General features: G+C 45.8%; 1 protein-coding gene across 9 annotated transcripts in view; it reads left to right on the top strand.

Moving 5' to 3' along the window:
* The window catches only part of LOC137431103 (sushi, von Willebrand factor type A, EGF and pentraxin domain-containing protein 1-like), a 225668-nt gene that overhangs the window by 88849 nt on the left and 112435 nt on the right, over positions 1 to 24384 (top strand). For 5 of the 9 annotated variants that reach the window (XR_013624049.1, XM_078781421.1, XM_078781423.1 and 2 more), the window contains exons 3-10: positions 13104 to 13230; positions 13343 to 13416; positions 14766 to 14892; positions 15008 to 15075; positions 15269 to 15413; positions 16787 to 16978; positions 18465 to 18539; positions 21353 to 21435. Coding sequence is in view for 8 of the 9 variants with exons in the window: in XM_078781421.1 (XP_078637547.1) it covers positions 13104 to 13230; positions 13343 to 13416; positions 14766 to 14892; positions 15008 to 15075; positions 15269 to 15413; positions 16787 to 16978; positions 18465 to 18539; positions 21353 to 21435 (891 nt within the window). In the remaining variant the exon portion in view is untranslated. The remainder of the gene's footprint in view (positions 1 to 13103; positions 13231 to 13342; positions 13417 to 14765; positions 14893 to 15007; positions 15076 to 15268; positions 15414 to 16786; positions 16979 to 18464; positions 18540 to 21352; positions 21436 to 24384) is intronic. The other 4 variants (XM_078781422.1, XM_078781428.1, XM_078781427.1 and 1 more) reach the window with 3 other exon arrangements.

Here is a 24384-nt window from a genome sequence, read left to right as displayed (position 1 = left end):
GCCAGGGGGGTTGACTCAGCCTGTCATCCTTCCGAGGTCGGAAAATTGAGTACCAGTTCACTGGTATTTCCCAGTGTGTTGCAAGAGGCGACGAACAGGGTTGATGGCAGGAAGGGCATCCGGCTGTAAAACATTGCTTCAAAAAAGGGACCATGGTGCCCAAAAAATGCCAACCCCTGCTCTGCGGGGAAAAATGGCCTCTAAAGGTGGTTCTTCCTGGGAGAGTGTATGCACATTCTGATTTCCCCATACGCAAGTGGCCGGAGCCCTGGAGGCAGACCACCCCTTTCTTTGGTTTAACCCAGACGGGGAGGCCTATCAGTCACATGAGCAGCCACCGAAGGCCGAAAATTAAATGGCCAATTCCACCCCTGGTCGTTGTTAACACCCTCTCTTTCTAAAGTGGTAACCAAACATGGGGAATCGATGGGCTGGGAGCAGAGATAATTGAGAGACAAGAGTAAAACTATCATTTGTATCCCAGCATTGCCAGTATGGGGAAATTTCATGCACGACCAGCACTGAGTCCTGTTCTGAATTGTCGCCAGCCTCTCTTGCTAATTTCCAATGTGTGTTCTCCTCGTTTCTCATTTGAGCTTTATCCCGGGGGTATGGTCGAAGTATGATTTCGAAGTTTGCTTTTAATGGGCCATCTATCATTCCCCTTTTCAACCATCCTTTACACCTAAGCTTCATTAACATGCCTTGTTCCAAGTGTGTGCGCATCCGTATCCTGAAATTGGGTGACCCCCATTTGTATCCTGGCTGTTCCTCCACCTGGAGAGTGGTTACCCCTCAATATGATTGCACACGAACCTTTTTCAATACCTGTTTAAACCTACTACCATTCAAGGACGCTTCCCAAATTATGGTTCTCCACACACTATTATGGCCCCATTTGGATATTTCACGGAAACATGGTAGTGATATTTCCTGGTGCAGCGCTACACTGAGTTGTTGTGGCAACAATCTTTCCCAGACTCCCCCCCTTTCGGCGCTACTAATGAATGATCCGTCGCCGCTGATGCATGTTACTGTTGTTATCAGGAGCACAAGTCCTGTGGCTAACAACGTCATTACTGTGTTGTGGTGTCTGGTGCTTGGATTTTTTTTTTTTTTTTTTTTTTTTTTTGGATACTGAATCGAGGCTCGTGAAAGAGCTAACATTTACTTCACAAACAAATCGCCCAGACAAACAAAATACACAAAAAGAGGGAGCGGAAGACAAGATGGGGAGAAAAGGGGAAGCACACAAACACAACATCCGAGAGCAGGGAGATGTGTGGAAGGGAGAGGGCCCGGGGGGAGGAGGCATGGGAAGGGGGGGGGGGGGGAGGGAGAAGTATAAAGCACAAGGACACCAAGGACTTCCAGGACAGAAGTTGGTATTTCAAAAAGGGGAATTGGGGTGAAATTAGCAGGGGTAGAAAAGATCAAGGTTTTGGATGGGGGAAGATAAGAGATGGTGGTGAACAGCTGTTTTAAAGACTTGGAGGGTGGAGTGGGATTGAAGAGAGTGAGGGAGTTTGTTCCAGAGGCGGGAGAAAAGAGGAATGAAGGAGTGAAGGTGAGCAGAGAGTCTTGATTTTGGCAGTTTAACCAAAAGAGGGTTGCAGGAAGATCTTGTGCGACCTGTAGGAATATTTGCGGGACAGAGCCCAGAGAGAGCTGGGGGGGGCAAGGCCAGAGAGGAGTCGGTAGAAGACGGAAAGACCACCAACCTGCCTGCGGTGAGTGAGTGAGAGGCCCTTGGAGTTAGCTTCATCGCGGGAGATTCCAATGATTCTGAATGCTTTGGTTTCAACAGCGCGAAGGCGAGCTAGGTGTGAGGCAGGAGCACCAGCCCAGAGGGGAGAGCAGTATTCCATTGAGCTGCGGATGAAAGCTTTGTATGTGGTGAGGAGCTCAGGTGTGCCAAGGAAGGACTTCGCACGACGGAGGATGTCCAGTCGGCGACTGGCTTTGGAGGCCAGATTTGAAATGTGGTTTTTCCAGGAAAGATCATGGCAGATAGTGAGACCCAAAAGCTTGAGTGACAGAACTTCTTGGAGAGGATTATTCAGAAAGTGGATGGGAGGGTTGTCCAGTCGGTCTTTTCGGAGAGACATCATAAGAGTGTGAGATTTGTCAGGATTGAAAGACATGTTCCACTTGTTTGCCCAGTCTGTGATTTTGTCAAGGTCTGCAGAGAGTGAGGAGGCTGCAGACTGCCGATCTGAGGGATGAAGAATGGAGCGACAGAGAGTAGAGTCGTCAGCAAAGAGATAGAGAAGATTTTCAAGAGAGTCAGAGAGATCATTGATGAAGACCAGAAAAAGCACAGGGCCCAGAACACTGCCTTGGGGAACTCCAGCCTGAACAGGAAGAGGAGATGAGAGAAACCCATTCAGGGCCACACGTTGACTACGACTAGAGAGGAAGTCCGCCAGCCATGCGTGGAGATTTCCATGGATACCAAAAGAGGAGAGTTTGGTGAGCAGAACGGGGTGCCAGACTGTATCGAAGGCACGTGATATGTCAAGGGAGACTGCTCTAATTTCCTGTTTGGCATTGAGGACCTCCATCCATTGTTGAGAAAGCAGAAGCAGCATGTCCAGAGTGGAGTGTCCAGGTCTGAAACCAAATTGATGATCAGAGATCAAGCCATTGGAGAAGAGGAAAGATTTCATATCTGAAGCAATGATGGATTCCATGACCTTGCTGATAATTGGGAGAAGGCTGATTGGTCTGTAGTTGCTGGGATCTGTTTTTGCACCTTTTTTGTGCAAAGCGGTGATGTTGGCAGATTTCCAAGCAGATGGAAGAAATGGCCAAGGATGGCCAACTTACAGTGTGTGGCGTGGATCCAGGAGGGCTTACCCTCGCAAAAGACTGCGGTTGGTGTAGTCAGCAATACCTGGAATGGTCCCGTCCACCGTGGTTCCAGTGCGCTCTTGCGAGTGAAATGCTTTACGAGCACCTGGTCTCCGGCTTGGAAGGAGTGGATGGCGTGGCCTGTTGGTTCAGGCAACACATCTCCTACTCGTGCTTGAATGCTGCGCGCCACATTAGGACAATCCTATGCAAAACTTTAAAAGCATGTCATCCATCACAGGCAGATCAAGTTTGGACATGTCCACTGGGGCCGAAACAGGCAAACTCATAGGCCGCCCCATTAACACCTCGTGGGGGGAACACCCGTGGTGCGACTAGGGGTGGATCGAGTGCTCATCAATGCAAGTTGGAGCGCTTCCGGCCACTTCAGACCTGTGTTCGCACAGATCTTTGCTAGCTTGAGTTTCAGAGTCCCGTTTGTGCGTTCTACCAGCCCTGCCGATTGCGGATGGTATACACAATGGAAGGATTGTTTTACACCCAATGCCTTTAATTACATCTCCCGTGAAGTGGCCACCCTGTTATGAGGATATCTTTTGTGGAATTCAAAATTGGCACATGAGATCCCGCACGAGGCGTTTATCTACTGTCGGGGCGTCTGACTTGACGCATGGACAGGCCTCGACCCATTTTGTAAACATGTCCACGATTACCAGAATGTAACTGAACGACGTACATGGCTGCATATTTATGAAATCGAACTGGATGTGGGCGAATGGCCCCCAGGGTTGAGGGTGGCCCGCATTATGTGGGTGTCTTGGTGGTGCCCCCCCCCCCCCATTGTGTTGTTGACAAACCGCGCATGACCGACATACGTCCAATGCAATGCGCGACAATCCCGGTGCCGCCCAAGTGTCTCTTACCTGCTCCATCACCCCCCTCTTGCACACATGGCCATTTTGGTGTGCCATGCGTGCAAGCCAGGGCAGTAATTTCTTAGGTGCTATTGGTTTCCCGTCGAGGGTCCAGATCTCACTTGGCCTGGGTCACGCTGCAGCCCCTTTTTATCCAGTCGTCGTGTTCGGTTGCTGTTGCTGCGTTTTGCAGCCTCAAAACGTCGTCGTTAGTTGGTGTGGTGTCTGGCCCTGAGGCCAGTACCTTGGCAGTCTGTGCAAGCGCCCCTTTAGCCCGTGTAACCACTGGCATGTTTCGGCCTATATGATGGTCGGCCGATTTTCCTGCTGCCGCATCCGCCCTGGCGTTGCCCTGGGCAACGTCAGTGTCCGTTTTTTGGTGGCCACGGCATTTAACCACCGCGATAGCGCGGGGAAGTAAAATGCTTTGGAGTAACTCTTCGACCAAATCACCGTTCTTTATTACCGAACCTGCAGATGTGAGGAAGCCTCACATCTTCCAGATCGCTCCTTTGTTGTGAACCACCCCGTGAGCGTAAGCTGAATCCGTGTAAATGGTGACAGCAAGGCCTGCAGCCAGGGTACATGCTCTAGCTAGGGCGCATAGCTCCGCCTGCTGGGCCGAAAAGGTAGGTGAAAGGCGTCCGCTTTCCACTGTCTCGTTACCAGTGCACACCGCGTACCCGGACAGCAGAGAGCCATCCCATGCACGCTTAGCTGATCCGTCGACATAAAACACACAATCGGGGTTATCAAGGGGAGTGTCCTTCAAGTCCGGACGCACTGCAGAAACCTGCTGCACTACCTCGATGCACACATGGGGGTCACCCTCCTCTGGTGTGGGCATCAGTGAAGCTGGATTGAGTGTAGTGCAATGCTCAATAGTAATGTTTGCCGCGGTAATCAGTGCGGTTTCGTATTGCATTAATCTGGTGGATGACAAGTGTGTTGGGATTTTCGCTGTAGTAATAATGAAGTGACGCAGTGTGGCACCCGTAACGTTACCGGGTGTCCCATGACAATGTCCACTGTTCTTTCCACTGCGTATCTAGCCGCTGCTACAGCTTGCAGGCACACCGGAAGCCCTTGCTCGACCGGGTTTAGCTTTTTGTTCAAATAGGCTACGGGGCGCTCCTTCTCCCCATGAGTCTGAGTCAATACAGATTGGGCAAAACCCCCCACCGCGTGAGTGTAAAGGGTGAATGGCTTCGCGTAATTGGGGAGCCCTAAAGTGGGTGCCGTAGCCAATGCTCGTTTCATGCCCTCGAAACAGCGTATCATGTCATCCGACCACACTATTTTGTTCGGGGCCTCCAGTTTGGTGGCCTCGTATAGTGGTTTAGCGAGTAGCACATAGTCGATTATCCAAGTGCGGCAGTAACCCATCATACCTTAGGAAACGCAGCATTTCCCATTGCGTGCGCGGCCGTGGCACTTCCGTGACAGCGGTCACTCGCTGAGCGTCCAGTCCTCGTTTGCCGTGCGAGATGGCATGGCCCAAATACGTTACGACCTGTTGAACAAATTGAAGCTTTTCTAATCCCACCTTGTAGCCCTTGGCCGCCAAGGCTTTTAGCAAGGCCACAGAGTCCTCCTCGCAGGCTTCTTTGGAGGGGGAACAAATCAACAAATCATCAATGTACTGCAACAACACTGATCCCCCTTTCAGTTCCACGTCCTCCAGGGCTCGGTGCAATGCCCGGTAGAATAGGGTGGGGCTGTCAGCAAACCTTGGGGTAACACAGTCCAAGTGTACTGGCGACCCCTGCAGGTGAAGGCAAACAAATGCTGTGAATCAGATGCAATAGGTACAGAGAAAAAGGCAGAACACAAATCAATGACAGTAAAATGTGTCGCGTCCGGTGGGATAGATGTCATGAGGGCCTCCGCGTTTGGCACTACCGGGTGTATGCCTTGTATCATTTTGTTCACCTCCCTCAGATCCTGTACAAATCTCCATTTGTTTTTCTTCAGTTTCTTTACCGGCAGTATAGGCGTGTTGCAATGGCTGTTGGTTTCCACAATTATTTTCTGTTTTATCAGGGATTGGATTACTGGTGCAATACCCACATTGGCCTCATGTCGTAATTTATACTGCCTCACGTTTGGGAGGGGCACCCCAGGTTTCACTGGTATTACCAAAGGTTCAGCATCGCAAATTCGACCGACGTCGTTATCATGTTTAGTCCATAAATCGGCCTGAACATCCTTCAAAATGTCGTCGGATTCCCCCGGGGTCTTGGGTACCTCCCTCACAACATGGGAGCCCTTAGGGGGCAGGTCTACTTCTTTGAATCCCCCTTTTTCCGCTTGTAGCGGGGTGTCAATAACAAACCCTTCTCCGTTTCCAAGCGTTCTTACTGTCCAGTGGCCCACCAGCCGAGAGGCGACGATCGGGGCCCGTCGTAAGCGTCCCATCATCCAGCCTACACTTTCCAGTGGCCACCCTTGGGCAGTGGTGACGGTGACATGAGCCTCTACTCCTTCGGGGTATCGGGACAGCACACGCTGTTCTGGTGTTAAGCTTACCTCAATCCCCACCCCCTCGCGGCCAATCCACACTCACGAAAAATGTACGTTTGAGGTTTTACCCAGCGTTCCCTTAACCCGCTCCCGATATTCCTTGTCATCTCCCTTAGCGTCATAGTAGGCCGTACAGTGGGGTGGGTCGTATCTTATGTCCGTTGTGATTGGGTTCACCTGTAATCAATTTCGCAGTTCCTCGCCTCCAGAACACACCGTATCAATTATTTCTCCCAAATTTGTCAAAGCCCCTTCGCCTAGCCTCCACCAATACACGGTACGGCCAGTGCGAGACAATACCGCCATCAGCAGGTCGCGTTTAGATTCTGCAACATCTATGAAAACCCCCTGCTCTGTACATGAAATTTGGCAGCCCAAATGACGAAATAAATCCCGTCCTAACAAGTTAGTTGGGGCGGTGATAGTCATTAAGAAAGCATGCTTAGCTTCTAACAGGCCGCATACCACTCTCACCTCTCACCTCTCACCTCTTCTGAAATAGGAAGCGCTTTGGGTAAACCCGAGACGCCCATAATTTGAACATTCTTATGTGTGGGGCGCAAGGATGGTAATTGCCCCTCATTAATAGTACTGCGGGTCGCTTCCATATCTACGAGAAATTATATTTGTTGTCCGTCCACATCCAGAGTTAAGATCGGCTCCTCTGTAGGTGTCATAGTCAAAAGGGGACATTCGTTAGGCGACCCGCTCTCGTCCCGTCAATAGGCTGCTCGGTTGCCCTGTGGTGGGGGTCCACGGGGCCCCTTGCGGAACTTACGGCAATCGCGTTTCCAATGTCCCATCTGTCCATAGAGGAGGCACGCCCCTTTCGGAACCGGTGGAGCCGAGGGTGTGGGGTGTTCGCCGTTGTTACGTGGACCCTGTCGTCTCGGTCATCTAGCTGGCTGCTGGTTCGGTTGTGCCCATTGTAGCGGCCAGGTCCCATTTGGGTCCCAGTTTGGGGGGAAGGGCCCCGTTGTCCGTATATTGACTTGTCTATTATTGTTGTCGTCAAGGTCATTTTCCTTATCATAGCCCCATTCCTCTTTGATACCTACCCTGGCGCTCCAATTCTGGGCATGCCCACAGTCTCGATTTCCCCCTTTATGATTGAATTGGGCCCGTCGATCTTGTACCAACATTTGTAGTATGTCCTCCTTTATATCAGCTTTCTTCTCATCACAGTCGCTACACTGATCGGCAGCTTCACATAATTCGTTGGTTGGGACATTCCTCCACCCAAGTTTGACTAGTTGGATGCACTTCTTTATTGCGGGCCTCAGTCCTTCTACTAGGAAGTTGTTCAGGACAGGCGTGGGTACATCCACTGCCTGGGGAAACCCTCCCAATTTTACCAATGCTCTCTCCAATCTTTCTCTCCAGTCCGCCGCTGCTTCGTCTTGCTTTTGTTTTAGGGCATATATTCTGTTCCAATCGGGCCCTGCGGCTGGCATTAAAGCGGCTCGTACCCCGGCCATCAGCCGGGTTACCCGAGTAGTCCATGCTGCCTCATCTAGGGCTGGGTTTGGTTCCTCATTTGGCCACTCTCCGTGTGCTTTCGCATGTTCCCACACCCGCGAGGGCAGTATAGCTTTTCCCATATGGCAGACGTCCCGCCAATCCGCATCCAAATTTCGTATCCACATTAGCATGAACTCGGGCACCTGATGAGGCTGGTCTTTTATCAGGGTGTTTACTCGTTCTTCTATAGTATTCAAATCGGATTCCCTCCAAGGTACTCTAGCCGTAACAGGTCGTTCGTTCCCAGCCTCTCCCCGTACGCTAATGGTTTTAACAGGGAACATTCCGGTCAAAGTCTGTGGGATCTCATTCTCAGTAAGCCCTGCCAGTGAGGGGTATAGTCCTCCCGGCCCTATCGGTGGTGGGAACCCTGGAATGTCTGTTCCCTCATCTCCCCCATTCGCCCCTTGTCCTCTGAACGGGTTAGCCGGGCTAAGGTAGTCCTGGGGAACGGCTGGTCGGATTCCCTGGGGGTCTAACGCCTGCGGTAAAAGGGGTGGGGGCAGGGAGGGTGGTGCCTTGAACCCGGGGACAGGGTTCAGGTCTTGGAAGGGTGGGGGTCTGGTAACTGCCTCCCTTGCCACGGGGTTTTTACCCTGAACCAGCGGCATCAGTCGCTGGTTCGCCTGCTTAACTATTTCCCTAATCGTTTTCTCCTGTACTTTATCCGCTTGCTTCCTCTCTCCTTGTAGCTTCGATACTTATCCTGCCATGCTAGCCTGTATTGATGCTGCCTGCCTCTTCATCGCTTCCTCCTTCCACCACCCATACACTTTCCAATAGTCGGGCAGGAAATGTCTCCTCTCCTTCTCTAGCTTATCTCGAGCTCCATACAGTGATTCTAATTTCTCGAGTGCAAATGACCCTTCCTCCGGCCATGGTTCACTTAGGTCCTTTGTTAGCTAAGCCCATGCTTTCCCTGGCCTTACAGCGGCATAATGATGCTTTTTATACATAAAATATGCCGAGGTCTTTCTGAGGGGCTCCCCCTCCTTTCCTGGTTTGTTCCCCATTCTTTTGTTCTAGGCTTTCCTTTCCTGGGAAGTTCTTGGCTTACCAGCATTGCCCTGTGGTCGCCTAGCCTCACTTTTCTCCCTCTCCTTTGCTAATCGTAACCTTACCCTTGATAGATCAATAAATCACCCGTCACTCTAGGGCAAAATGGCCCGTACTTACAGTACTTACAATTTGTTCGTGATACAAGCACGGACGGCACAGGGGGAATAGACCAAACCCAGGGAGAAGCGCGGAGCACAATTTGGAACAACTCTCGCACAAGGGCTCACCTTAATCAAATCAAGTGCCAGCCGGCCTCTCCTCTCAGGTCTCCAACCAGGGTCTGTTCCTCCCTTGCCTCGCTGCTGTATTGTATCCCACCGCTGCCACCAGAATGTCGGGAATCGAACCAGGTTCCTCTACAAATCAAAGGGTAACAGGCGTTTATTGAAAGACCAATACACAGCTGTGGAGAGAGAGATCAAAGGAAATCAGAGCCCAAATGAGCAGAGAGGATCCAAGACACTCTCTGAAAGTAACTCGGCAAAGGCGTTTCTTATATACATTTCAAAGTAAGATAGCAATCTCCGTTAAATCTGCAAGCTAAGCAGTCTTAGACAAAGAGGGGAAAAGCTGACCACTAGCCCCTACCCTGGTCCTATCCTGTTGGAGTGCTGAGCCAAGGGAAAGAGTGTGGGGGACGAGCACATTCTTTTATTGCAACATTCCTTAAGTTATTATCTCCCCTTGCAGAGTTCTTACAAGGTCACAGGGATTGTGAAAGTTGTTTTTCCTTCAAGCGCAGCTTGACTAAAGTTTGAACTCTACAAATGTAACTATCAGCATTTTAAAAGCCTTCACTGAGTTTGGCTGTAAAAGCAAATCATGTAATTCAATGCTTTTCTGAAGCATTAGCATAAATGAACTCTAGCTGAGCACAAATAAACTTAGCTGTTAAAGCAAACTGTAATTAGACAAGTCAAGCAAAGCACAATTAAATGTATGATCCTCACACAAGTACAATCCAGATGGAAACGTTTTATTGAAAAAGGAACCATCAAAATTCCACTTTCCCCACTCCCCTCCCACTACACTCCCCACGATCCTATTACCCATGATCCTATTACCCACTGTCCTATTACCAACTACTCCCCCACCCCCAACTATAAAACAAAGTTCCTGGTGATTACAACTGAATATATTGAATTTTGATTAATCTTGTTTTCTGTAATGAATTCAGATTCATTCATTGGATTAATCTTTATGTTTCTCCCTGATCTTACATCCAGCCCAACAAGGGTTGCCAACCGCTGGTGGTCTGTCCGTGTTCTATACTTTTGAAGTGTTCGTATGAGGAAAGGAATCACATTCTTTAAAATCTTTCTCTATTCTCCTATTGACTAGAATTCTATTAATTAATTCACTTCCAAACCAACTTATCACTACCTTTCTTACTCGACAGAAAGAACATGAATCTCAACTAGCCACTAAAACGAGTAGGCCTAAATGCATGGTATGTAATAAAACAATACAATGACAGACTAATCTGCTACAAATACTGCTGCAACCTGAAGTGATATCAAATCCACCACACTCTGCAAAAAAATCACGTTAATAAAAGTTAGAAATAACAAAAACAACTAGAACGGCACTCAGTAGAGAGCATACCTCCACCTGGTTGGCCATATCACTCAATGGTGACGAATCACTTTAAAATTCTACGAGCTGAATCCGGATCCGGATCTTCACCAGAATCGAATTAATTCTTCCGAGTCACACGCCCAACCTGTCCACCAAGTTTCGTCCAAATCCGTCCACAACTTTTTGAGATTATGTTGCAATGTATAGTTTTTGGCCCTATCTCCCAATGGTGAAGAATCACTTAAACAATTAAATAATTCTCATATCCGAATCCATAATCAGATCTTCACTAAAATCAAATCGAATCTTCCTTGTGATACACCCAACCGGTCCACCAAGTTTCGTCCAAATCCATCCACAACTTTTTGAGATTATGTTGCAATGTATAGTTTTTGGCCCTATCTCCCAATGGTGAAGTATCACTTAAACAATTAAATAATTCTCATATCCGAATCCATAATCAGATCTTCACTAAAATCAAATCGAATCTTCCTTGTGACACACCCAACCGGTCCACCAAAATCGTCCAAATCCGTCCACAACTTTTTGAGATATGTTGCTATTTATCATTTTTGGCCCTATATCCCAATGGTGAAGAATCACTTAAAAAATTCTAGTAGCCGGATTCGAATTCGGATCTTCACCAAAATCTAATCATTTCGTCGTTGTCACATACGCTCCATCTCTGCCAAATTTCGTCCGAATCCATCCTTTTGAGATATTTGGTGGCGGAGGTAATAAGAGAGTTCATATAATGATACCCCACACTGTTCTAACATATACAGGAGGCCTTGTCATTACGTTCCTGAAAATCACTGTGAACCGCAAATGCGCAAACTTGTGAGGTAACGGGGCAAGGGTTCCTGAGATTCCTGAGCTTCCTGAACTTCCTGAGCAAGGGTTACATTGGGTAGTTTGCCATTACCTTCCCAGCAGTAGTTGGGGCAGGAATTTGGAATTCAGCTATTGTGCCAGCGACAGCTCACATAGTCTTCACAAAGGACAGTGTAAGATCTTTGACGTCCACCAACTAAAGCCGGCAGAGAGGAGCCCCAGTTTAACGTCCATCCGAGGTACATCACACACATTGATGAATCACCCCGTCCGTGAAACACCAGGATGACAGTTTATACCTGGGTCCAGATTCAAACCCAGGCTAGACGGCTTAGAGGTGAGTGTGTGTACTTCCAGGCCATCCTGCCAACCGTACCGACACATGAAACTCAGTTACAGTATCTCTGATTTAAATAGACTAGGGCATGCCCGTACTATATCTATATCTAAAATTATATCCCCCCCTCTATTTACATGAAATGGTTTGGTTCATGAAATGTTTTGGTTCATTCGCAACGCCAAAGCGAACGGCGAACGCTTTACATGAAATGGTTTGGTGCATGAAATGTTTTGGTCCATTCGCAACGCCAAAGCGAACGGCGAACGGCTTGCGAGTACAGTGACAATCCCCCCGGGGTTTTTATTAGTTTTAAAACATAGTTTAACGCCAACATAGCGCCAACATAGTTTGCAAACGTGAAATAAATAAATACGCTCTCAAATGTGCCATCCGAGGCAGAGTGTGTCCGCCACGTTCGGCACACGCGATAGCTCGCTGCTCTCTGATTGGTTGAATCGTTTTTTGGACATAGCTCGGTAAGTAATTGTCCGATTAATATGAAACCTTGAAAAGGCACATCCTCGGGTCCCCAGCAATATACCTGGCAAGTTTAAAGTATATCGGACCCGTGGTTGTCGAGAAACAGCGGTCACAGACAAACAAACGTACAAACGTACAAACAAACAAACACACAGAGATTACTGGAATTATAGATAGATGAGAAACAATCGTCGTGAATGGCACTGAAGAAAGGAAAGATTTGAAATGTTTTTCTCAAATTATTAGATAATTAATACATTTTCCACAATAATTCATCGTCACTTATTTTTATTTTGTAAACAAGATCGAGGCTCGTGGAAGAGCTAACATTAATGACAAAAAAAAATAAACGGTCAAATAAGACGAAATAAAGGGAGTGGGAGACAAGATGGGGAGAGAGGGGGAAGCACACAAGTACAACATTTGAGAGCAGGGACATCGGGAGATCTGTGGGCGGGAGAGGGCTTGAGAGAAGGAGGCACGGGAAGGGGGGGGGGGGGGGTTGGAGAGGTATAAAACACATCGACACTGCTAGGACTTCCAGGAAAGAAGTCGGAATTTCAAAAAAGTGGATCTGGGGTGAATTAACGGGGGTAGAAAAGATCAAGGTTTTGGATGGGGGAAGATAAGAGATGGTGGTGAACAACTGTTTTAAAGACATGGAGGGAGATGTGGGATTGAAGAGAGTGAGGGAGTTTGTTCCAGAGGCAGGAGAAAAGAGGAATGAAAGAGTGAAGGTGAGCAGAGAGTCTTGATTTTGGCAGTTTATCCATAAGAGGGTTGCAGGCAGATCTTGTGCGACCTGTAGGAATATTTGGGGGACAGAGCCCAGAGAGAGCTGGGGGAGCAAGGCCGGAGAGGAGTCGGTAGAAGACAGAAAGACCACCAACCTGCCTGCGGTGAGTGAGTGAAAGGCCCTCGGAGGTAGCTTCATCACGGGAGATTCCAATGATTCTGAAATATTGTTATTGAACCAAAAACTGTTTAACAAAAAAGTCAAAAATAGGGAAAAAAAAGATTTGAATTTCTGCATCCTTCAGGATCAAGCTTATATCCTCCCATCAGAAACTTTTCATGAATTCAACTGCCCTTCTTGCATGGAATTGCAAGGCACAAACCCTGCTGAGTGCGATGAAGGGGAAATCCAACTTCCAGAATGTCGATCTGGTATGTACACTCAGACTCTGCAGTTTTTTTAGGGGTCATACATTCTTTCCAAACGAAATCCTGAGAGTATATTAACCATCGTCTTGCTAACCCGAGTGTTTCTGAACTTCAGTGTGTTGCAGTGTATCACTTAATGAGCTAAGCGAACGAAATCTGGTGGTTCGTCGTCACAGTTTACAGAGGCAGGTAGGAATCCCCATGCTGCACACCATGATGGTTTCTCCTGTACGTTTTTGAAATCTTTGTGCTCATTGATGTTCATTAATTACACTTTGTCCATGGGACATCCATGTCCAGTCTATGGAACCTACCACTCAATATCATCAGCCATCTCCCTCCACTCTCCATCGACCTCCACCTTTCTGACATCCATCTTCACACAATGCTCGTATCTCAACTGCAGTCGACCCATTTTGCTCCTGCCTCGTTCAACATATCCGCTCTCTTCAGAAGTCTATCTTCTTCCATATGCCCCATGTGCCCTGCCCTCGTCAGCCCGCTTTTTACCAATCTCCTCGTCAAGCTCATATGCTCACTGATCTCCTACTTCAGTTGGTCCATCTTTCTTTTCTCCACCCTCTTAATTCCCACAAAACCTATAGATGCCTTGTTCTTTCCTCTCTTGTTGCTGCTCTGTCATTGCCACTGTCTCCAGGTCGTGTAGGTATGCTGGTGTTACACACGACCTCAAGACTTTCCCTTTAAATCTCCTCGATATCTTCCTCTCCACCATCAACATCAAGTCCTCCACTTTCCTCCATGTCTTCACACCCACTTGTACCCTCCTCTATATATCTGTCTCCAAAATACTATCACTTTCCTCCATGCATTTGTTTCACACTGTTCCACCGATGCACACAAATTACATCTCTGCCTTATCTCCATCCCTTCAACCTTGATGTTCAATTGCCCTCTCTGCTGTCTAAGCAACACAACCTCCATCTTCTCCAGGTTAATCTTCAGTCCATGCTTCTCAAATGCCCCCCACCACTCGTCCGGTATTTCGAGCACCTCCTGCTCGCTCTCTGATACTACCCCGATTATCTGCATGGAGGCGCTTGCTGGGGATTTGATTCATGCTGATCAGTTCCATCACTATAATAACCAAAACGAAAACTATTCCCTTTGTTCCCTCATTCAAACCTTCCCCCATCCTAACTTCGGCTTCGGATGGGTAAATGAACAACATCTGATATACATGAATTATTATGGAAACTTTAAGGCAGTTTGTTCGTTAACTCGTCCATGTGAACAAAAACGCAAATTTGAGAATTTATTTTTCTCCACACTCTACAAGAGTGGTCTGGAGTGTTTAAAGCAACTTATGATTGATTTGGAAATAAAAAACAAACAATCAAACACCTTTAGACACTATAAGTGCCAAATCAATGTGTGATGTACAGCAGTGGTTTTCTTGGCTTGTTGTGTTTAACAATATGGAACGAATTGGGAGAATGACCACTTTAAGAAATATTTACCGAGCAGTTGTCTGTTACCCATCATCAGCCCAAACTGATTGTCTATCTCTGCACCAGGGATCTCGTTACAAGTTCCCATTGGGTACCAAAGTCAATTTTCATTGTAAAGAAGATCACAGCTCTGATACGCCGTTACAAATAGTTTGCGGAAATGAACATTTCAACCTGCCAAGATGTGCACCAGGTACACAATCTCATTGATGGTCTTTGTTAATCTGATTTCGAATGAGTATGTGTTGTGTTCGGCTATCCTTTTTTGCGCAAATATATAATTTCTTGCCTGTGTGTGATTATTACAGACTTCTGTGTCCTACAGACATCGGATTTTGAGAATAATTATCTTCAGGTTCCAGAGAATTACAAAAAGGTTTGTTTTACTGGTTTTGAGTTAATGCCAAAACTCAACCTCTTGCCTAGTAAATCCTCCATCATTGTTTGGTTATTTAGTTTACACAACGACCCAATTATCCTGATAATTACGCATTCCATCTTATTTCGGCCTGGTTATCATGGTACTATCCATCTCAGTGTTTGTTTTAAACTCCATTTTTATTTTGCAGATGCAATTCATGTGGTCCTTTTATGATTTCCGGTTACCCAGAGATAAACCAGTCATACTGAAATGTAAACGAGATTACGTGACCTCAGAACCTCTTACTGTCACGTGTAAAGATGGGGTCGTGGAACTACCGAAGTGCCGCACAGGTATCCTCCAACAATATTGTAGAGAATGTTTCTTTTCTCATGAGCATTTGTCTGTATATTGCTGATTATTTTAGCTTACAATTTGACTAATAACAAGAAAAGGAATAACATATTCTCAATTGAAATGAAAAGCTTGTTTTGTGCACCACAAAGCAAAACAATATTTTACCAGAAAACGTGATTTGATTTGATTTGTGGGGATTGGGGTTATATATATTTATACTGATGTCACATCTGGATAACCCCAAAGGTAACAAAGGCCGTGTATGTGCTGATTTGTGCCATGTACATTACACGGCCAAAAGTATGAGGACACCCTTTCAAATTAGTGGATTTGGCTGTTTCAGCTATACCCATTGATGTCAGGTATAGATAATCAAGCACACAGCCATGCAATCTCCACAGACAAACATTGGCAGTAGAATTGGTCGTACTGAAGAGCTCTGACTTTCAACGTGGCACCGTCATGGGATGCCATCTTTCCAACATGTCAGTTCGTCAAATTTCTACCCTGCTAGAGCTGCCCCAGTCAACTGCAAGTGCTGTTATTGTGAAGTGGAAACGTCTAGGAGCAACAACAGCCACGAAGTGGTAGGCCACACAAGCTCACAGAACGGGACCGCTGAGTGCTGAAGCGCGTAGCACTTAAAAATCATCTGTCCTCGGTTGCAACACTCACTACAGAGTTCCAAACTGCCTCTGGAAGCAAATTCAGCACAACAAGTGTTCGTGTGGCGCTTTATGAAATGGGTTTCCATGGCCGTTTCTAGAGCGTTGAACTTTTCTAGAGCATTAGGCCCTACTTGGTTCCTCCTAATGCACACGAATTTTTTTGAATATCCCTTCTCTTCTATTGTTTGACATTTTCTACAAGCTATAGAATGTACCTTCGTTTCTATACTTGGCCACACACCATATAGAGGAGCCTTTTCTATGCCCCTGGCATTTTTCCCAAGAATCATTTTCAGATGCAGCAGAATTATCAGCTTGTAGCCCAATTCCTATCAGCTTGTATCAGCTTGTAGCCCAATGTAGCCCAATTGTAGCCCAATTCCTGTAGCCTTCACCACCTTGTAGCCCAATCCATTTCTGAGAGAAGAGGCAAAACAAGTAGATACATATGAAGTCATCATCATAATTTCGACACTACACCACACCACCAAACATTAGGTGGTTGTAGAGGGATGCACAGCTAGAGGTATTTTAGTGGGTTAGCGTATACTGTACAATGAGGAATAGAATTCTTGATATTGATTTTTTTCTTTGAAAAATTGCATGTCATACAAAATGGTGCAGTGCCAATATGATATGTCAGTACAGTATATTCATATTTATTTCCCTTCTCCTCTTCCAAATAATGTTTTTTGTTGCAGTATGTTCAATGCCAGACATCCCAGGAAATGTGGAATTCAGTGTGCTATACACCAACATAAATGAACTTGGGATTATATTCCCAAGTGCGCTGACGTTCTCCTGCAAGTTTGACTTCACCACCTTGTATGGTTCAAACCATTCAAAGTGTATGGAAAATGGAATCTGGAGTTACGAAGCACCAACATGCATAAGTAAGAATGGAAGGTTGATGATGTTACAAAATATAGTGGAATCAACTTTTCTGATTTTCAATGTTATTACTTCCGCCATCAAAGGTGGATGGAGGTTATGTTTTCACCACTGTCTGTCAGTCTGTTTGTTTGTTTGTCTGTCCGTCCGTCCGTTTGTGAAGAAGATATCTCAAAAAGTTGTGGACAGATTCGGGTGAAATTTGGCAGAGACTTAGCATGTGTGGAATGAATATGAATGATCGTTTTAAGGCCATTTTCCCCGCTAGAGCGGGGGTTAGCCTTGCGGGCCCCATGACAATCATGGTTCCCTGTTTGAGGCAATGTTTTTTTCATGGCCGGATGCCCTTCCTGACGCCAACCCTTGGTTCACGCTCTTACGATGCGCAGGGATACGGTGTGCCTATTCTAAATCAGGGTACACACCGTGATCATTCATCCCAGCAAGCTGGTACTCAATTTGCCGACCTCGGAAGGATGACAGGCTGAGTCAACCCCCCTGGCGTTAATTCAGCGATCGACCGGGATTCTGAACCCAGGATCCATAGGATCCCAAGCCGGCACCCTAACCGCTAAGCCAACACCAGGCTAGACTTAGCATGTGTGGCAAGGATGAAATGATTATATTTTGGTGAAGATCCGGATTCGGATCCGACTGCTAGAATTTTAAAAGTGATTATTCACCATTAGGAGATAGGGCCAAAAACGATACATGGCAGGATATCTCAAAAAATTTGAGGACGGATTTTGACGAAACTTGGTGGACCGGTTGGGTGTCTGACAAGGACAAATAGATTCGGTTTTGGTGAAGATCTGAATATGAATTCGGATATGATAATTTTTTTTTTTTTTTAAGTGATTCTTCACCATTGGGAGATAAGGCTAAAACCAACATATAGCAGGATATATGAAAAAGTTATGGATTGATTTGGATGAAACTTGTTGGACATGTTGTGTGCGTGATAAGGAAGAATCGATTCGATTTTGGTGAAGATCCAGATCCGGATCCAGCTAGTAGAATTTTTAAAGTGATTCTTCACAATTGAGTGATATGGCCAAAAAATGATATATAGCAGATATCTGAAAAGTTGTGAACTGACTTGGACGAAACTTGGTGGAGAGGTTGTGTGTGTGTGAAAAGGACTAATCGTTTCGATTTCGGTGAAGATCTGAATATGGATTCGGCTACGAGAGTTATTTAAATTTTAAGTGATTCTTCGCCATCGAGAGATCGGGTGAAAAGCGATATATAACATGATATTTAAAAAAAGTTATGGACGAGTTATGAATAAACTTGGTGGATAAGTTAGTTAGGTGACAAGAACAAGCCAATTAGATTTTGGTTCAGGTCCGAATCCAGATCCGGCCTATCATTGGGATACAAAACAGAAACTGTTCATCCTGGCGGAGGTATGCTCTCTACTGAGTGTCGTTCTAGTTAAAGTTTGTGCCCCAGAATGTGATAATTTGTCTTTTATTGTTTATCCAGGTGAAACCTGCAGCCCACAACTAGCATGGAATGATAACGATGAACTGATTCACCGGAATGAAACGTTTCATCAAGGTGGGTCTGCATGTTATGAATGTCACTGTATATAAACCAAGAAACAAGGACATGGGCAGACTATGAGCGGCAAATTTGATTATTTATTTATGTATTAATTTTTTCATGTTGGAGGCTCCAGGCACGGACTATGTAGCCCTCATCGAGGCCAGGCCTTAAATAGAAGAGAAGAAAGGTGTATGATGAAAAATGTATGACACTTGTTTGTGAGAAAGAGATTGAAGCTCGCCCGGTAGCCGTAGTTTAAGTGAGACAGAAAGAAAATTCAGCAATCCTGACATGGAGAGTGTAAGATGGTTCCGGGCACCACTTTAACGCTCCTAAGTCCGAAAGGTAGTACCACTCTGAACGGTTGCTGCCTTCAACCTACTACCTAAGGAACCGGTCCAACCGGATGAGTGTTTTTTTGGAGACACCATCTCCTTACTGGATGGCCGTTGGCTCCCAGAGGGAGCTCATCCGCCCTTTGACAGGTATTGTTTTTAGTCCTGCGGGGTGTCACAGTCACCCTCCCCACTGGCGAGCCAGTGAGGGTGGCCAGTTTAGTCGCCGACTGCCTGACCATGCGGCAGGTAGCACTGGGTTACATGTTACCAGTGGCAGTCAAGAGACTGACCTGACTTGAATGGTCATGATGATTGTAGATAGAAGGATTGGTCATGATGACGTAAAATGCTGTACTATTTTGTCCAAGTATTACTAAACGTAAGGGTTTTGAAAGTGCTGAAAAGGCAACTTGCGTTCTCCAGTGTTCAAATATAAAATTTTATTTGAATAAAGTTACGTTTATGGGGGTAGATGAAGGAAAGGTAGGACTGTATAATTATAGCATGGACCATGGATGCGTAGGAGAAATCTTGATGTACTTAAGTAGGGAGAATGTAGCTTAAGATTGTTTATATCTGTTCACACGAGGGGTGAAGCTGTGAAAATTAGTTAGGGATTAAGGTTAGTTTTCCCCAGTACGTGATATTCCCTCTGTGATTTTCCCTTTACGTTTTGCTCACAAGGCCAGACATGAAAACCCCCATTAAACAACATTTACAAACAGCGCCGGCTCAATGAACACTCACGGCAACTAAGCCCCACCCACATAAACACTATAAGCAAAAGGCCCCGCCCAGTAGAGGCGGAGGATCAATGGGCGGAGAAGAAGGCCGGTAGGCCACACCCCGAGGGACGTAATTGGTTCTCGCTTGGGAGGAAGAGGAGTGCGCTTCTTCTGCTGGGTCCTGCTCGAACAAGAAGCTGCACCATCTTGGCTGTGTTTAGCCGATCATGAGCTGGACGGAGTTGGTGGTGCTTTTATGGCACCATGAGGAGCAATAAAGGCGGCGGTTTGTGGGGCTCTTGGCTCTTCGGACAGAGTGAAGAATGAGAGAGGGCCATCTACACAACTTGCTTCACTCCCCTCGGTGCCTTAGGCACCATCTGTGTGCTTCTTGAGCCTCACCACCACCACTCTCCTCAAAAAGGGATTTTATTTTCTTTCATCTGTTGCCTTGTCTGTTTTTGAGTCTGTATCTGAAGGTACTTCAGATAGGAATTTTATTTACCTCAACATTAATTTTGACATTTTCGTCCTGCATTTATTTTCTTTAATTTATTTGTTGAATTTACTGTCGTGTTTACTTGCTTGTTGTTTTTGGAATAAAGCAGTGTGTTCCATTCAGGTAAACGCTTCACCTCCCTTCATTCCGCGCACGACAAAAGTACCGCCATTTTTCGGGGTGCCGCCGCCTCGGGAGTAAAACCGTCTCGGTTATCCGTCATCCAGCGGTCTTAACCGCTGGTGACAGGACAATAATACAGGTTCGTTTTTGGATTCCTGTTCAAAATATATAATTTAATTGAAATTAAGTTGCCCCTCGATCATCAACTGGCGTTTGTAGATAGAAGGAAAGACAGCCAGAAGTGAACCAATTGCTTAACCACGCTTTTTGCTTTGCGTGCACAGGAAACTATAACGGCACTCGCTGGAGAGCATTCCTCCGCCAGGCTGAACAGTTTACATTTTGTATCCCACCGATAGGTTGGATCTGCATACGGACCTTAACCAAAATCTAATCGGCTTCTTCTCGTCAATTACCCAATTCATTTACCAAGTTTCGTCCCAATTCGAAATTTTTTGAGGTATCGTGCTATCTATAGCGTTTGGCCCAATCTCTCAATGGTGAAAAATCACTTTTAAAATGTTAGTGTCCGGATCTGGATCGTCACCAAAATATAGTCAATTCATCCTTGTCGCACACCCAACCTGTCCACCAAGTATCGTCCAAATCCGTCCATAACGTTTTGAGATATTCTGCGAGAATATAAACAAACAAACAGAGGTTGGAATATTATCTCCATCCACTTTCAATTTCACTTTCACATTCATTTTCAAAATTCACATTTCACTTTCATTTTCATGCACCAAAAATATTTTTGGTGTTCTTGTTGCAGTTCGAGTTGTTTAAACCAATTCCTTTCCTGTGTTTGATTGTTGTTCTCGTTTTCACATCAGCTTGAGTCCAGAAATGTTCGGATTTAGATAGTTGGTGATGCTGTGTCTGCTGCATAGACAGATTTCACCTTTCCTGCATATTTATTTTGTTGGAAATAATCTCAGAGTGCAGATTTCAAATTTTCCTTCATTTTGCAAATGTGACTCTTTTCAAATAGAATTCAGCTTTGCCACATCTGCTAAAATGTAGGCAGATTCATATATACCGCAGGCTCTGTTCTCAAAAGTAAATGAGCTCTTGAAATGTTCAGCTTATTTAATTGTTCTGTGACGGTCTCCATTCTTCCTTCAATGCTTCTTCTTGCAGCGATGTGTCTTGTAACAAGCAAGCAGCTGGTGGACAGAAAGCTCAACGAACCAAGCTCATTTCGAAACTTATGGAGAGAAAAGGTAGGACTCGTTTAAGCTCTGTATCTACTCGATGTTTATCTACGATAATTGTTCCATTTCCTCCAAACCTGTCTGAAATTACATGTGCCGTTCAATTAAGATGGAAATGTTTTCTTTAAAAATAAGAAACCCAATTCAAGAATCCCCTCCTCCCTTATCAAACAGATTTGTTGATCATTATTTATCAACCGGAATGTGGATTGCTCTATAAGCAACATTATCCAAAATTGTTATTGGGCCATATATCGACTATTTATGTCCCACATTTATGTGGAAGGCGAGATGAGAACAACTGATCTTGCTTCAACAGTTTATTGAGCATTGCAGGTGGAGATGGATGAAAAACCTTAAAGACACAATGAAAACTCCATCAGGATGCAGCCGTTGACAATTTAGGAACTTACAAACTTCAGGGCAATACTTTCATGTATTCAATGATAAACTCTGTTACCATTACTGTTACAATTTACTACAGTTGAAGAGTAAATATTTTACCAATGTAATCTATTAGCAATTGAACAATTCCGATCAACTATCTTCTGTCATTAATTCAGGTGTTAACTAATAAAAATATTATCAACAACAAAAACAACAACAGGCATTTTAAGGCCATTTTCCCTGCTAGAGCGGGGGTTAGCCTTGCGGTCCATTTTGACAATCTTGTCATGACAATCTTGGCCATTTTGCCCTATTTTCTGCATCTCCCCTTGTTAACCCCCTTGCCCGCATTTCTTCTTCGACCATTTTAGCCAAGACTTTCTCGGTCTTCCCGTCCTCTACTTCCTTCTACATTCATTTCATCACTCTTCTCAACCAGTCACTTTCATCCTTCCTCAACACATGACCAAACCATCTCAACCTGTTTCTATTCCCATCATCTTTCGCAATTCATCATTTGTCTTCCTCTCTCTCAACGATACTCCACACATCCACCGAACCATTCGCATTTCTACCCGTTGCAGCCTTCGTTACTGCTCTATGTTCATTACCCATGTCTCGCTCCCATAAATCATAACACTTCTCACACATGCAGCATACACCTTTCCCTTCAGCTTCAACGACACTCCCCTCCTCGTCAGCATGCCACTCAGTTCCCGAAACTTCTTCCATGCACATCTCACTCTAGCAACCGTTGCCAAGTCTGATCCACCTTCTCCATTCAGCATGTCTCCGAGGTAGCAAAATGTTTTCACACCTTCCAGCTTCACGCCGTCTCCAAGATCCAACTCAACATTTCCTCCATCTGCAGCTCCCTCTGTGCACACCCTACATTTGAATGTAGCTGCCACACTGGTTAATGACCCTCTCAAACCACTACATTTTTGATGAACCCACTCAGCGCACATTATACATTGAATGGAGTTCACTCCGACACCCTTCCTGCACACAGCACATGGCCACTCCCCAGTTCTTTCCACCTCACCACATGCTTTACCACTTGCCATCACCTTTGTTTTTCCGATAAAAATATTAAATATTATAAAATATTATAAATATTATAAAAATATTATTTATATTTTTATATATTAAAATTAATATATAAAAATTTTACATATTAAAATAATATGCATTAAAATATTATAAAAATATTGTTGTGGTTTTGAGAACCCACACAGGTAACATCATTAAAGGTTAAAGGTTGCACCCCATAGTTAGGCCACATGCAACTCGTAGGTCACCTTAGAACGTTAGTTATTTCATAGTATGTGTTTAGGATAAGGCCATGTCCAATAGTTGCATCTGCGTTTTGTAAAACAAATAAGAGTAGGCCCCGTCAGTCTGCAGCCCTCCCTTCAATCGATGCCATTGAGCGCTATCCAGTCTGCACCCCATTGCCCCTCGCAGTTTGTTACGCGTTGGGCCGGCAGCGTTAGCTGCCAGTTGCTCGCTCAAACTAGCCCAAATGCCACGAGGTAAGGCCCGAAAAGGGGGCGGAGCGCAAGGTCTGGGGTGTGGCCACGTCTAAGCAGCCATCAAGGGCGGAGCCGGTAAGACCCCATCAACCAACCAGGGCTCGGGTGGGCATGGTTAAGGGGCATGGTAAGGGTGTGGCTAAAGGTTTGAGAGGGCTGGCTAAAGCGGCGCTATATAACCGCGAGCGCAAATCCCTCTGAAGGACTTATGCGGAGAAGGACTTACGCAGCAGCGCTCATTACAAAGGACTGACTGAGCTCGCTCGCATGAGAAGGACTGGCGAAGGACTGCAGTGTTGTGAAGGACTCGTGAGGGAAGCCAAACCTTGGCATTCGTGCAGAAGGACTTTCGTGGAAAGGCGCTTTGGTAACACCATTGGGGAAGTGGCGCATCGTACATAGCGATACCGGGAGCGCGTATAAAGGCGCCGGTACAACTATTACATACGCAGTGTAATCGCCAGCTTACCGATTCTCCCCCCACATATAATTGTCCGCTTCGCGCCAACGCCACGCGGAGAGCTTGCCATCACCATCACCATCTGCTTCGTGGTACGAGTCGGGGACCAGAGCGAGTTGTGGACCCTCAACCCCTACCATCTACAACCCCGTGTGAGTGAGTCTGAGAGTGAGTCTGAGTGTGAACGAGCCCGTGCCGAGGGATAAGTACAAGACTGTATAAGGCTGCCCTGTGTATCTGCTTCTTCCTCTTCCCTGTACATTCTTTCTTTTTCTTCCTCTTATTATTTGTACAAAGTGTGAATAAATTACCTGTTCTTCCTGTTTTACTTTTAATTCGATCGTCTTAGGGATTTCTCAATTGGGTAAGCGTGGCACGATTGACAACCGCTTGAATCGGGTTTAGTACCTGTTAACGGACCGAATCGCAGCTAGCTAATGTAATCGCTCGGTGTGTCCACTAACGCCGTGGTTCGGGTGGGGTTATTTCCTTGCTTCCCAGAAGGCGCTGGTACTTAGGTAATAGGACCAATTCGACCAACCACCCTATTCAGCGCTGACCGGAAGGAACGTGATA

This window comes from Myxine glutinosa, chromosome 7, assembly GCF_964187855.1.
Source record: "Myxine glutinosa chromosome 7, kmMyxGlut1.1, whole genome shotgun sequence".
In the NCBI taxonomy this organism is placed as follows: Eukaryota; Metazoa; Chordata; class Myxini; order Myxiniformes; family Myxinidae; genus Myxine; species Myxine glutinosa.
Note: the sequence above shows the minus strand (reverse complement) of the source record. Positions and strands in the feature narration are given on the sequence as shown.